This window comes from Leuresthes tenuis, unplaced genomic scaffold (assembly GCF_036924035.1).
Source record: "Leuresthes tenuis unplaced genomic scaffold, fLeuTen1.0.hap1 SCAF_3, whole genome shotgun sequence".
In the NCBI taxonomy this organism is placed as follows: Eukaryota; Metazoa; Chordata; class Actinopteri; order Atheriniformes; family Atherinopsidae; genus Leuresthes; species Leuresthes tenuis.
In genome coordinates, this window is record NW_027325357.1 from 11,536,163 (window position 1) to 11,552,164 (window position 16,002).

Sequence of the window (16,002 nt, forward strand, 5' to 3'; positions counted from 1 at the left end):
TTCCAGATGACAAAAAGCAGTTCAGAGGGCTCAAAGTTTCCTGACTGCCAGCCAAAGGTACTACTTTCACTTCTGCCTACATTATCAAGTTTTCAATTATATTGTTTTTAATAACACTTTACTAAAAAGAGCAACAGAACTTTGAATGAAACTGTAAACATAAAGAATCCAGTAAGGAACGGTTTAATTATATGATTAACCAAAACAAGTAATTTGAACTGTTGTTCAAGACTTTGCACCAGCCTGCACCAAGTTGGCCCTGTCTGCGCATTCATGTAATGCCAAGGGCCCACAGAAATCAGAATATGATATTTGAGTCTAAACACCGTGGCTGCTTTAATTATCTAAATATGTTCCTTTGTTTCCAATTCTGCAGTACAAAAATTTCATGGTAGAGCTGATGTGTACAGTTTCCATTCTTTGAGATGTAGAAAAAAATGTACATGCTGGTTGTGCAACCTGCTATATGGGAGGGAGGGTAAAGAACTTCCAGATTGGCAGTTTTGTATATACAATGCTTCCTTCATAGAATGTCACATAAGAGTCACTTCCGAAAAGCTCCTGGCTCAGGTGTTTCCTCTCAGCCTGCAGACAAGTTAGCCAGGAAACCGTCCCTATAGCTCCTTTCATAACACATACACTTCTTCTGGAGACATCCTTCTTTAACTTCCTCCTGCAATAGTTGCAGCAAAATCAGTTTGCATGTGTTATAAGATAGAAATATTGAATCTTATTTTAATGGCCCAGTCTCATTTAAATTTCCAGATGTTTTAGCCTTCGTCTCTATAGCCCACGGAAATCATTATAAGCCGCTATGGACAAATCTGCCCGTGATAAATGATGGATTTATTCTGGTTTGAATGAGATTCGGTCTGCCCTGAGAGGCTCACTCATTGGAGGAAATTGAATGGGGAAACGTAAGCGCTTGTCCTGAATGGTAAAATAGCAGAGGAGGAGGAGGAAAAGGAACAGGAGTAGCACACACATGCACATTCAATCTAACAGCAGCCAAGCAGCGGCCACTGAGAAGGAGGCACGGACAAATGCAGCCACAAAAAGGACCTCATTATCATTTTTTGGAGTAAACACATTTTCGTCATCAGGAGGGTTCGCGTCATAAGAGCAGCGCGTGCATTCCTCAGCAGGATTTGCGCATCTTTAATTGTAAATTGTTTTGTGCTTTTGGTGTTTTCTATTCTCCAGCCCAGGAGAAAGCGTTAACAGTCATGCTCGAGCGGCAAGCTGCGAAGCATTTTATCTGATATTCTTCTATTAGAGAATTTTTTTTTATGATGGATCAGCAGCTCCCCAAGCCTGAATCCAGAAACATGGACGCGTGTCTGAGACGGCTGAAACAAGAACTGGTAGGTTCCGGGATTTATAATTTTCTTATCGCAGGCAAGCATGAAAGGATGTTGCTTTACTTTATTAATGCACAAATCAATAATTTACAGGTTTTTTTCAGTTTTTACCGCGACAGAGAAAAAAAAACAGCTTAAATTCATTGTCATAACAATACTGTTTAAAATATGTGGCTTAAATGGAGACTGCTTGTGTATTCACTCACTTCTACATTTCAAACTCCCATATTACTGCTTTTTGTTTTCAGCTGGGGGTGCAAGTGTATCTTTTTAAATCGCATTAGTGTGTGTGGGTTTAAAGCCATGAGCACATCGGATGCATACATACACATCTCTTATCTCGGTCCACGCATCTGGGACAGATGTTTTAAGCTTAATGGGCTCGAGATAGCTTTTATTTCCCCTCTCCTGTCAGCAATAGTCCTTTCTCCCTGCACAGATTTGTAAGTTTGTTCAAGAATTTGTTGTAAGCTTCACAGTATTCTCACGTGCTGAACATAAATGTGATCTGGTCTTACATGCAGTTGGCCAGACTGCTGTGGGCTCTCGGTCTGCACAGGGGAGTGAGTGAAATTGACAGTCACCTAAATAAATTTGTTAGACTTCATACTTAATATGTTAACATCAGTCCTCAAGTGATCAAATAGGTTTGATGTTCACTAATTCAGTGCCATCTCTTTTATTTTCTTTGAAATATAAAAAGGAAATCTGTAAACTGGACCCTGCTGTGCAAAATCATCTGGCAGTGGCACGCTGTAGAGCCAGATCCGCTGGAGCCTTAACTGGCACAGGATTCATTTGGAATCATCTTCAAAGCATATAGTTTTTTTTTCCCCCTCTCTGTCCAGCCACTGGCCCACAGAAAGGCCTTGCATGACTGCTTGTTTTCCAGCATAATCTGCTCGGTGACTTTGTGATTGGCTGCTCCAAATTAGCAACATGTCCGTGAAGTGGCACTTGAAATTTCAGGGGAGTAGACACTGATGCCAAAAAGACACGTTGTGTTATAGCTACCACATCTCAGTTTGGTAACATTATAGATAAAGTGTCAAGCCATGTCGAGGATCAATCAGAAGAACAGACAGCAGATGTCAGTTAAAAAGCTGAGGCAGTCTCCCCCCTGTATGGAGCCATGTGGGATCCAATCTGTTCAGAAAATAAGAGGTGCCTCTGCCAAGGTTGTCAGTTTTCTCTCGACTGTGTCTGACTTCCATCCAGTGCTCACAGCATAGGACTAAACTCATCAACACTGAGATCACAAAACTTCTAACATCCCACTTACAGCTGCCACACTGAGTTAAGTATCTCTTCAGAGTCACTGTGATGCTGTTTCAAAGGATCCTATGAAATCTGAAACCACAGCAAACTATTTCAAAAACATGCTTTCTGATGTTTTCTTCATTGAAAAATGAAATTCACTTAGAAATGTTTGAGCCGTGTGATCCATCTCACAGAGGATCAAATATTGATAAACTTCTGTCAAAGTAACAGTGTCGTATTGCAGCTTCATTTGACTGCACTGCATTACAGCACCCTAAACTGTGACTTTGACAGAAATAAATGCAGACTTGACACAGTGGGGTGATTGCACAATGTCTGCAAACAGTATGTTAACCAGACTAAATAGCACTGACTCTCTGCTTAATGCTGAGAGGGGGTTTTATGTTGTTAAAAGTAATTAGCAGTGAGTGGTGTACTGTATCCACACCATCAACATCATGTCCATTCCACACAGAAGCTGCTGTAATAATCTCAAGGCAGAGTCAATTTTTCAATCTACACAACTGTGTTAGCCTTTTGGCCGAAATGATTTTTCATTCCTCTACTTTCCATCTTTACAGAAAAAGATGACGTCTTCATTATTAAATACAACTGCTAAAAGGGCTGTCCGTGAGGACCAAAGCCAGATTAAACATTAAATGTCTGCTGTCATTCTGTATGAAGGTTATTGTAATTAGTCTAAAGTAGGTGTAAAAAAAAAGCAAATTACTACCACATACAGTCAAGAATAAATTTGGCAAAGTTGTAAACTATGCTTAATCTGTACAGAAGGCTGCCATAATTCTCTGCATAAACTGATAGTACTCACTATAACTCACTGCTAAACCAGACAGCTTACATAGTTCAGTTTGCAGTGTCTGTAGTGGTGTAAAAATGTGAGTGTGGCATTCAAAGTCTGCGTTAAAGTCACATAAATCACCGCTGTGAACTCTTCAGGCACTGAAACTCACGACCTGAAATCATTTCAGCGTTAAAAGAAGATGAGTGTTGTACAAAGATGTTAACACTGTCAGAGGTTGAAGCCGTCAGAGCAGAGTAAGGTCACAATCAGCTCTAACGTTTGACCTTTGACCTGACACGTTCTGAGACTGTCTCTCCTGCTGATCTTGTCCAACACACCAAAAACTTACAACTTACAGAATGGTTGACTAGACAGGAATGTGTCATCATTTTTCATCACTCTACTGTCATTTACTGAAAAACAATCTGTCAACATCAATTTGTTTTATGAACGAGACTCCATAGAAATCTTGAGGATGTGATGGCATTGAAATATTTTTAACTCATACATGACTCACGATTCGTGCAGCAGACAGACAAAGAGTCATGAAAAAGAAAGCATTAGCAGTTCCTGCCTACTTAGATTTGAAAATACAAACACCGACATGCCTTTGACTCATGTTGTCTAAGTGTGAGGTTCCCACCTGTTTTAGTCATTTCAAACACTAAAACACACATCAGAGCTTTTCATAACAGCACAGCTGAGGCTGACTTCACATTCATAGTGCCCCTTTATTCTCTTTTCACCTGAGGGGAATTTCAATCGCGACTGTCATTTTGGAATTCAGTGCCAAAGCCAACAAGCTATGAAGTCATGAAATCTGAGAGAAATACACACAAGTCTCAAACCTGTGGAGCCTTCTGAAAAGGTCCACTTTCTTTGTTACCTTGCAGGCACTGAATCAGAAAACAGTACACAAAGCAGGGCAGTGGTTTAGGTTTAGTTTGTTTTGTTCCTCCCTCGTGGCTTCTGTTCTCCAAACGTCCCTTCCTTCCCATAGCTAAAATTGGCCCAACTCTTAGTGGCAGCTGTGGGGTTTGCGTGGGTGATCATTGTGTTTGAGATGGAGCCACAAACCTGTAACAAAGCCTGTTTGTCATAATGGGCAAGCGCACATAACCTGCTTTTTCATGGTTCACAGAATGGAATCGCTATGTCCAAGATGTTACATCTATTTAGAAATTCTGCTTCTTGAGACAGATGACAGGTTGATTATGCTAATACTGTGACCACACATGTTGTCAGATCAAGACCCATCCCTCATATCCTCTGTCTGGTATCACTCTAAAAGAAGTATGTTGGTTGTTTCTTGTGGGATCTGAGGTGTAAGTCCCTATCCTTTGTGCATTGCATTTTTACTTACATCATTTCCTTGTCTATGGTCAGAAGAAATAGCTTATGTTCTGTGACTGAAATAGAAGAGGTGTCATGATGTGTATAGCAATTATAATTGAGAAACCGTCCTTCCCTGCATAACGTGCAGATGCAACATTTGTACGTGCAGGCAGATATGGCCAAAAATTCCATTCAAAGAATGTGCAGTCTCTTGTGCCGTGAGAGAAATTACATATTTTCATTTTTAGCCCCAGCCATTATTGTTATCAAACCCTACCTATCCATCTATTTTCTATACCGTCAATCCGTCGGTCGGGTAGCGGGTGGGCTGGAGCCTATCCCAGCAGTCATTGGGCGAAAGGCGGGGCAAACCCTACCTAATTTATGTTATTCTTTATAAGCCAGCCAGAAAGTGACAACAATTCATCATAATGTTGTTATGCTTACATGTAACTATGCAACCAGTAAAATGGCATCCATGAGGGTGACGGTCACATTGTAAAAAGAATGTATTTTAGACATAACTGTTCTTTTTCTATCCTTAACCAACTAATATCATGACGTACACCTAACTATGGAGTGAGAAAAGTGTTTTAGTAAAATGTGTTTTTATTATTGAAGGAATGTATGTTGGTCCCCATCTGACAACAGACAAAAGCCTATGGTTGAAAGCGTAATGCTTAGATGCTCCATCCACCTTATGAGGACTCTGTTGTTTTTTCAGTGAAAGGCTTGAAAATGGCGTCTGCTCTGATTTGAAAATGCCAACAGTATGTCCCCTCTGTCGGCTTTTAGAGGCGGTACTTTATAGGACTCCATTGTGACCGGTATTAAGGGGTGTGAACAATCAACTTTCTTTGTTGATAATTGATTTTCTTTTTTTCTAGTGCAACTGAGCAAGCCATAAACATAAACGTCAGACATAGATTGACATTGGAACTTAATTGAGTTGTATGTCTTACATCTACATAAGAATGTCCCTTATGTCTAATATTGACTCCCTGTTTAGCTCTGTTTTGCTCTCTGTTATCTCCTGAAAGAACATAGCCGCTGCTTCTCCGTCTGCAGTCAATAGCTCTGTCTGCTGTTTGATACTTTAGGTTTATCCAAGCTTTGAAAGGCTTGGAAACAGTTGCTAGAAAGTACTGAAAAAAGAAAAAAAAAATCAATGAAAATAGGAAGAATGAACTAAAACAGTAAAATTGAGTAGCTGGCCAAAGTAATGCTGAAATGCAACATAAAGGAAGGAAACACCAGATTTTTATTTTTAATTTTTCTCATCATTTCCTTTCATGTTACAGTTTTCATTACTGATAGTGATTTCATCCACTTTATGATACAATTATACAACATAAAAATATTGAGTTTATGTAGTTTATAACGTGGAAATTTAAAATTGCCTTATATTCAATAGTAAGTACTGCCCCATTCACTTCCAGTAAAACACGAAAATGACTTTAAAATGGCTTATAAAGCTGCACAATCAAGCTGTTTGTTACTGTTACACAGTAATGTTAATTTTCTTCAAGAACTGTTTGTGTGATCTTACCATCATTTTGATGTGAGAGGTGGCTGGAGAGTTGGACGCGTACTTTCACAGCCCACACACAAGGCACTGACGTCATCTGCTGCACCATCTATGTAAATACTGTTTCTTTCAGTGAAGATTTGATGCCAGGAAGACAACAAATCAAGTCCCAGGCTGTCACATATCATCTGCCAAAGAGGATGATATGGATCCTAATCATCCTTTGCCTCCTACAACAGCAGCATCGTTTGCGATGGCATAAATGAGCTCAAGCAGGAAACAAGTCATTAAACCACCTCCCTGTCTCTGAAAAGGCCGTCAGGGACTCTTTACCGGACTGCAGGACCTAGATGCAGTGATAGATCTGGACTAAATTGATTCATTTTAAAGTGGTAGTTCACCCTTTTTCTAATTTACCCTTTGGTCTTGGAGATAGTTTTAGTTGCTTGTCCATCCTTTGAAATATTTCTGCTTCCACCAAAGTATGATGGACATGAACTGAATAAATAGCTATATGTCTTAAGATGCATCAGGATTATTTCTTTTCAGTGTCCCACTTAGTCCTGTCAGGTCACAGGACAGATGTTTGTCTTCATTAGAAACAAAATTCATCACCCAGAGTTACACTGTTAGTTACACTGAAAGGAACAGTCCACAACATTCATGATGATCTATTGGCATAAAATTAATGCTAATCTATAGCAGTGTTTTCATTAGTGCTGAATCGTGTCAAAATAAGAATCAATGTGTTTTTGTTATATTAGAATGAGCTTTTTATCATTTTTCTGACACTATCTTTAAACTGAGAAAACAAACTATTGCTCCAGACGGGGTCTTTTGCATTTTTAGCTGCCATCCTAGTTTCTCCTCCACCAATGACTAACAATTCATTACAACAAGGTTTAATTAGAATGCAAAGGTGACTAGAGGAGGGCTCCTGTAAGGACCTTAATCATGCCCTAAAGGAAGTTTTAACAACACAAATGTGTCACCAAACCATGTAAAGAACATGTTAAAAGTGTTGACACTGGATATATAAAAGAAAAATCACTGAATACGATTGGCATCTCTGAATAATATTAATGTTGATTAAAAATAAATAAATACATAAAAAGCAATATATATTCTCCTGAACTAATTTGCCATGATATCATACAAGAAGCATTCGTGTCCCATATTCATTTAGTTAGCATGACTCACGCTTTTTCCTCTCCTGAGCAAGACCCCCAGGACATCAGGACCAGACAGAGTTACCATATAACCTTTCCTCACCAAAGAGGCATTCATTGCATTCGCACAGTAATTAATTTCCCTTGGTGAATGTTGCTCAGCTCAAACTGCTCTCTTGATCGCGACCTCAGGGCCGTCCACAGCCGTTCAGCCACAGAGACCATCTCTGTGTCCCCTGGACAGAGACTCCATTCCTGTCCTTGACCCACACAGCCCCCCCATTCATTTTTAATTAGGGATGGAGGTGGAGGGAGGGTGGAACGCCCACTATATCTGCTGCTGCTGGTCAGCTCCTTCCAAACAGGAAGACCTTTTGGGTCTGATAACCTTGGCCTCACTGCTTCCTCCCCTCCAGCCAACAACAAATAAACAGCAACAGTGAATAGCCTGTATTTTAAAGTAAAAGAAAAGGAGCTATTTTGATTTCTTGTTTGTGTATCTACTTTTTCACTTAATAATCCACTTAATGTACATCAGTAAATGCAACATACAAACACAAAATTTAAAAAAAGCACTGGCTTCATTCAAGCAAGGCAAGTCTGGACATGTGTGTGTGTGAGCTCAGTGATTTGGCACAGTGAATTAGTTTTCCCTCTATCACTGACAGGGGTAACATCAAGGCCAGGATGGAGGCTAAGAAGTCTATCTTAACAGACTGCAGAGGATGAACGTTGATTTATTTATATTTTGTGGTTTCTAATTCACTTTCATTCATAACAAATGGTTTCTTGATGCATCTGCACAGTAGATGCTACTTGACATGACACATTAAAAAAAACAGAACCACCAGTCACATTTTTCTTAAATGAAAATGTCCAAAAGTTTTTTAATAAGCTTTAATAAGCCATTCGGCATTAATTTGAATTTGCCATCCTTTGTTCTTGGACTCTGAAGCATTCAGCACTTGATTGGCAATTATGTTTGGTTGGCTGGCTTCACTGCAGCCAGAAGAAAAGCTTGGGACGAAGGAAGGGGTGGAGACTCGGACAGTCCCGGTTTGTAATTCATGCACACAGTGAATTCTTACTAGGCTGGCTTTTTTAAAATGATCTTTTTCATAGAAATACACCCTTGATGGATTAAATGGCAGAAATACTTGGAGGCTTAAGTTAAAAAAGAATATTTGACTAAACTCCACAAGATTATCTTAATGATGCTGAGCAGGATGGCAATTCCCTGCAGGCTCAATTTCATCCCAGTTCTTTTATTTAATTACATTAGACAGTCATTATTCCTCATGTCTATTTTTTCTACTTAAGGACCTTGAGGTGTTTGTGGAGGTCCTGTCAGCTTTTCGTCCTTTGTGTCTTTGTCTTAATGAGGCCCTTGGCTGATTCACACATTGTAAACATGAGGCTTTGTAGGATTTCTGCAACATATGTGTATAAAGTAGAAACTGCTGTAGAACATTTTAGCCTACTAAGTAAATAGCAGAAGGTTGAAAAGCCTAACGTATTTGGGATTCAAAGTTCACCCTTGAAATAGCAGCGGAGGAGAGCCTGGAGATAGTTGGCTTAGGTAACTGTGGAATAATAGAGTTTACTATTACTCTTTTCATTCCCCAGAGTGCAAAATTCATTTTTTATATTGCCTGAGAATAGAAATGTCGGGAAACAATAATGTGTTTCATAATAACTGTGGGGAGTGCCTGTGTTTCCTGTGTGATGCTAAAGTTGCATGTGAGATCTAAAGAACAGCAGTTTTGGTTTGCGTGTGCAAACAGGTGCGGATTGTATGAGAAAAGTCTGCTCGGGAGATGATATTTCCAAAACAAATTTAATACATTTAAGTGGTCCAGATTTCACCAGCAGCTCAATGCAGTAATCCCTCAGCTCATCCCTACATAAAGTTTACCAAAACCTCATATTTGCCTCCGAGGATCCAGCAATATAGAACTCTTTGTGTCTCATTGTTTGTCTTTTTGACCTTTGATGTGGATGAAAGTAAACCATGATTATATGCTGTTTCACAGCCTCTCCCAGGACACAGACAGTTGCAGCTAATGAAGTCAGCCATATGTGGAAGGCAGAGAGACAAGAGACAACCTGATTGTGCTAATTATACGTACCTTCACTGCCTAATTTAGGGAGCCAGCAGGAAGCTCTGTGGCTTTTGTTCCAAGCATGTACACTGATATGCTTATCATGGGATCTTAGAGATTGTTCAAGCACCCACTCAGCCATATGTCAGAGAAAGGAGAAAGTGCTTACACTTTACACTGTGTACATGTGATGATAAGGTTGAAGTGGAAGGGCCTTTGAGTGTGCTTTACATGAAAAAGGTTTTATATAGAAATTAATCAACAATTAAAAATTTTCAGGGTAATGCTTGTTTATAATTTTTTATTCATTTTTTGCTTTATTTTCTTAGTGTTGCTTTTTATAACAATTTCCTTGGATTCAAGGTTTAGTGATGTCGTGAGAAAAATAATCAGCAAAACAAAACCTGAAACATCACTTGTGGCTAATAATTTAGAAAATTATCCTTGTTGTAAAAGAACAATTTGTAAAATAAAAAGTGATCAATTAATTTTTGGAAAATCCTATGAACCAGCAGTGTTGACCAAATAAGACATTGTCCTCATAGATTATAGCAAAGGATGCAGATATCCAACCACATCTCATGACATAATGTAAAATAGCTACAACAAAGACTCAACACTTACTCTTTTTCTTACACAAATAGAGCTTAAGTTTTGATTCGCAGTGTAGCAAAACCCTTGTCCTGACTCTCAGGTATGAAACAAACTGAGTCGAGGAGCGAGCTGGATATTTGCACAACTTTTTACAACATCTGTTGTTGAGATATTTCAGTATGACAAATGTGATGAACCAACTGAAATGATGCTGTCCTCAATAAAAAGTCAATATCTTGCTTAACATGTCATTAAAAGTCAAAGATAAATTAAGATAAATTACCTATTTTAGATATTTTAACATTCACTCATGACCATTGTTTATGTCTTTAATTTGATGTGGGCCAAGAAGGTTGATTATCATTTTACATTTGTCAGTTTTCCCAGTAAATCTACACTGTGTAACAATAATCCCTTCTCTCAGTGTGTTTCTACATGTCTTTGTTTGTAATTACACTGTCAGTTGTCCGGCGCAGCAACTTTTCCCACCCTCGGGTGGGAAACACAATCACTGCTCCCCCAAGATTATGTATCACAACCTGGTGTTGTTGCACCCACACCCCCCTTGTCTGCTCTTATGGTGTCATCCATAATTGAATCCATCAACAGTTTTCTCTTCGACATCCAAACATATGGCGAGGTATCCATTCCTGCTCATCCGGCTGACTCTCACCACCCCTCTCACTCGCTGTCTCTCTTACCCCCTTCTCAGTCAGTCCATTTCTGCCTGAGTGACCATACCCTCATCCCCACCATCCCCTCCCCTCTGACTGGGGATTACAGTCTAGATGGGCAGTGCTGATTGGTTGTGACGCCCTGCAGTTACCCTCCATAGGAGAGGGGTTAATATAGGGGCAGTCAGACTGATACATTTGAAAGGCGAGAGGCAGTGACAGGCTGGTAGAGGTGTAGACTAACAACAACAGAGGCACAGACAGGGATATCTATACCTGCTGCTTTGTGGGGTAAGGCATGGGCTTTTGTTATTTAAACTTAAAGAATAGATATCAACAAGCAACCTCTTTTATTTCAGTAAAAATACCCTACTATATGCAGTTGAAAGTTATTAGTTATTTTCTTTAGTTAAACTCATTGTTCCTGACCAACAATTTGGTTTATTGGGGAGAAAATTTTTGTTGTGCTCTACAAGTTTCTCACCGATTTTTCCACAGACTTTGGCACTTATTCACAATTACTTGCATACTTTCTTCTGTGTTCCCACAGATATTTTGTTATTTCAAAAAAGGGGGAGGGTTTCCAGGGTAACTCATCAATGACTTGCTACCTTTGCTAATGTGTGCATATCCTTAAATAGCAGATAAACCTGTTGTAACCACAGTTAAAGAGTGTTTCAAAGTAGGGGAAAAATGTGCAACTCAGCACACTGACTCAATGACTCAGGCCTGCATGTTAAGACACAGGTCAGTATGCTGCCTTTGGGCTCTCCATCTGGAGAAGACGGTTGGTCCAAGTCACATGACAAGGGCTCTTAAAGAGATGGGAACAGAAGGAAAGAAGAGGATGAAAGCAGAGTGCAGTATTACTGCTGCATAAGAGCTCAATGGAGAAAGAAAATATGAGAAAACAAAAGAGAAGGGGACAAAAAGAAAAAAATGGTGTTAGAAACAGTGGAAGAGTGAGCAAAAAAAAAAGCTTGTCTGTTTTACAGCTGTCACTGGTTGGATCCCCTCACACGCTGGCCATATGGGACACTGGCCTGTCATCCAAAACTAGGTCACATGACCAAACAATTAAACGATGTGCATAGTGTGAATGTGTTTAACCAGCAGCGAGAGACAGAGGTATATTACCATGCTTACAATGATAATATTAATGGCCCTTAATGTATCTCATCCCTCTGATTATGTATTTTAATGATGTTCAGTTAGATTTTTGTTGCTTATTAATGATGAATGTAAGAGGGGTCAGTCTGAAAATCAATCTTTACTGGATGAGATGTATCCCACACAGGACAGTCGGGTTAAGTGATTGAACTACCTTGTGTAAAGCTTCACTTAACTGGACGTTTGCAGTTTTTGTGTCTAATCTTTATCACCTTATTGCTTTCTGTCTCTTTGCAGTTGTCTATGAAAGAAGCTGGAGATGGCCTCCACGCTCAGATGAATTCAATGATGGGAGCCCTTCAGGAATTGAAGCTCCTTCAGGTCCAGACAGCACTAGAAAGCCTTGATATTTCAGGGAGACCCATTAACAGAGGAATTCCACATTCTGCTGCAACAGCTCCCTTTCACCCAGCAGCCCCAGAAACTTCAGTTTCAAGAGAGGATCATGGATCCTGCTTAAGACAAACTATGCCAGACGAGTCCAGTCCAAGTCCAATGCCAAGTCAAAGGCCATCCATGGGCAGCAGAAACTCCTTCAGTAGAGATGGCCATACTTCATCTCAAAACAGAAGCAGCATGGGAACCTCATCATCCTCAGCATCAAGTATAGAGACTGAGACTGAGACTGAGAGTGAGAGTGAAACAAGTAGAAGTGGAAGGAGTGGAAGAAGTAGAAGGGGTGCAAGAAGTGAAAATGACCTGGAGTCGATACCCAGAAGGTGGTCAGGATACACTGCGCCTCAGGTAGACTTCTATGGACCAATGGTGGGAAACCCTCCACCAGAACCTTACCCGAAGTCGCAAGCTCCTCATCGTGCACAGGCAGTTGACCTGCCTGGGATCCTATACAGTCTCTCCAAAGAGGGTCCTTCCTTGGATAGTGACTACTCTCAGGACAGCACAGATGATGCCACCGACTGGACATCTTCACTCATGAGCCGCAGCCGCAACCGCCAGCCTTTAGTTCTGGGCGACAATGTATTCGCAGACCTTGTGGGCAACTGGCTGGACCTGCCTGAGGTGGAGCGGGAGGAAGGAGAAGAAGAGGAGAGGAGGAGACGAGAGGAGAGGGCAGCAGAAGGTGGAGCGGACAGACCTGACACACCAGCGCATCCTCTCCGCCTTAGCCGCTCACAGGAGATCTGCAGGAAGTTCTCGCTCACCACTAACATCTTCAAGAAGTTCCTTCGCAGCGTTCGGCCAGACAGAGACAAGCTGCTCAAGGAGAGGCCTGGCTGGATGGGTCCTGAGTTGCCAGAGAGTGAGCTCTTTAAAAGGCCAAAGAAAGTGGCTCCTAAAAGTTCAAAAGGCAGCTTTTACCTGCCCTTCTGGGCGAATGGACAGCAGGGAAAAGGCAGGCCATGTCTGCATCTAGCTGAAGTAGACAGGATCCACCACCATCAACCCTTCCCCCAGTTCCACCAGCAACCATTCACTGGGATTTATTTAGACAGGAGGCAGCCAGAGACTGGCCTGCAGAAAATGCAGCCTCTGTTTGACTACAACACAGCTGTGTGGGTCTAATAGTGATTCTCAAGCCAAAAGACTGCCAATGATGCCAGATTGAGTGTGCGACAGGTGCTGGGGGGGTTTTGGCTGTGATGGAAGGGAGTGAATGGATGAATTAATGAGAGTTTTGGGTACAGTTATTTTCCAAAAATGAACTTATAAACTTTACATCCACCACATGTTCCTCCTGCAACTGAGAGATTATCAGGGCAAAATTTTGTCTGACAATCTGAAAACCTAGACCTCATTTTGCTATGGGCGTGTGAGTATGCACTGCAACTTGTCTGAGAATGAGTTTTTTTCTGAATTTATGCTGCAAGTTTTTTATTATTCAAATTAAATAACACGTGTTCATGAATGACTGGATTTTATGGTTGATTTAAAGACGGTACATCTTTCTCAGAATGTCATCATCGATGCAGATTTTTACAAAACCATCTACAGACTTTTTCACCGCTTCACTATAGGTCATAACTCTCACAAATCTCACTTCTTTGCATCTATGAATAGCAACACCAAGTGTTAAATGACATGGTTACAGTTTTTATAATTGCATCTACAAACAGCTGTTACTGAATGCACTGCCACCAAACAGTCCTATGCTCCCTTTTGTTTCCGAAAGGCTTGGAAAATCAGGTTTAACTGGACTCAACTCTTTCACCTTGCTCAGGAAATGCACACCAGAGAAAACAAATTAGACACTGCCACATTTAAATGAATTCCAAATATAGTTTAGTGAAGTCTTGCTTGAACTTATCTTGCTCAGAAAGACGTCGACAGCAATATAGTGCATGACTAGTTCAAAGATTGCACAATAAACTTTCAGATGTCTCCCTCAATAGGAGTGGTCTTGTGGCTATTGTAGAAAACACTTTTCTTTTATGTTTTTATGTCAGTTGGACATGGCAAATGTTGAGTCAACTGATAGTCCTCTAGAGTTGTTGCACAGAGACAGGAGGGGGTAAACTTGGCACGGCCAAACATGCATCCTGACTAGCTGGCAGCCATCTGGTACCCAGTAGTCATGTAAAACATTCTTGGTCCTTGAAAAAGATGCAGGAGGAGCTTATTTAATTCAAAACTTTGTAAATTAACTGGATGATGATATTACATACTATGTATACTTAGATGAATACATTACAGGGATGTAACAGAGTTGTAATAAACGAGAGTGGGGGACCAACAGTCTGTCAGACAAGACTAACTTAATTCTCTAAATGTACAGAGCTTTGTACATATTTGTCATCAGGCAAACAACAGCAATAAGAAGCATTTGTTGTAATATCACACTGCATGATTTTCATTACTCTGCAGATAAATATATCAAAATTGTGCTTCTCAATATTACATGTAAACAATGCCACAACACTTATACTTATGGTTGCTTTTTTTCTTGTATCATATTGAGGCGTTTCAGTGTTTTTCATTACAAGCAGCTCAGTAACAGTTATATCAAACCATAGCCTCTTTCACACACTCCCTCAGGATTATGGATCACACTGCCCGGTCTCACTCAAAAACATTTGAAACCCTTAATGGAGGACCACCGTTATGCAAGGACAATCTGACACTCTTAACCTGTTGTGAAAATAATCTATCTATGTTTTAAGCATGGTTCCAGACCAACCAACGCACCCAGCAGGGATTAGGCCTCAGAGGTCTTCTGAGTTTCTTGGCCAGAGGATCCATATGGTGTTGTCTCAGTAATCAGGTCAATATATTCTGCACATTAAGAGGGTCCAACACCCACACACAGATTCTTCTGACACAATTGTGCCATAAGGCGCAGTCTGACATGTAATAGTATATGTTTATAAATGTAACATTTATTTCTTCCTATTAAAGCTGTCTTAAGTGTAATTTTCTGCACTGTTGTTGATCATTTTCGTCAGGGTTCTGCAAGCCTTCAGTAGTGATTATGTGTCATGTGCACTGTAAAACTTTCACTGACTCTTTGTAAATTAAATCTGTTTGCAGAAAGAAATATAATTTTGAGTCTTGCTGTTTGTGTGCATACAGTAAGCCTGTCTACTGTTTACATGTTTATTTGTTGTGTTAATAGGACTTAACCCTGTTACTCTGAAAAAAGTCTATACGAAATTGAAACTCATCTAGACTGAAATGGGCCTAGGAGCCCTACACATGCTTCAAAGTTCCATCTGTTTGCATTTTTTTGTAAAAGTATTAAAAGAAAAGTGTATATCAATACAACCAAATAATTAATTCCTTCATTCACTCAAGTACCATAGAGACAACTCCTGTGCATTGAAGATTTATGGGAGCCGTAAATACTGGAGGTGTTCATTCTCTTCACTGATTTTCTCATTAGTTTTACCACTACAAATACTAGTTATCATTTAGGCAACACAAGTGCTGGGATAGGATTGGGAAAAATAATGGTAAGGTGTTAAATGTAACATTTTATTGAAGAAAGCGTTCTTTAACTTTTAAGGTTATCGTTTGGATGTGTACTACAATCGTTAGGTCAGCTGGAAAAT

The 16,002-nt window shown here is 40.1% G+C and overlaps 1 protein-coding gene across 1 annotated transcript; it reads left to right on the forward strand.

Moving 5' to 3' along the window:
* The first annotated feature begins 938 nt into the window (after positions 1–938).
* On the forward strand, positions 939–15,601 carry inka2 (inka box actin regulator 2). The gene is made up of 2 exons (XM_072381789.1): positions 939–1,364; positions 12,233–15,601. The coding sequence occupies exons 1-2, from the start codon at positions 1,290–1,292 to the stop codon at positions 13,517–13,519; spliced, it is 1,362 nt and encodes a 453-aa protein (XP_072237890.1). The 5' UTR covers positions 939–1,289; the 3' UTR covers positions 13,520–15,601.
* Positions 15,602–16,002: the final 401 nt, after the last annotated feature.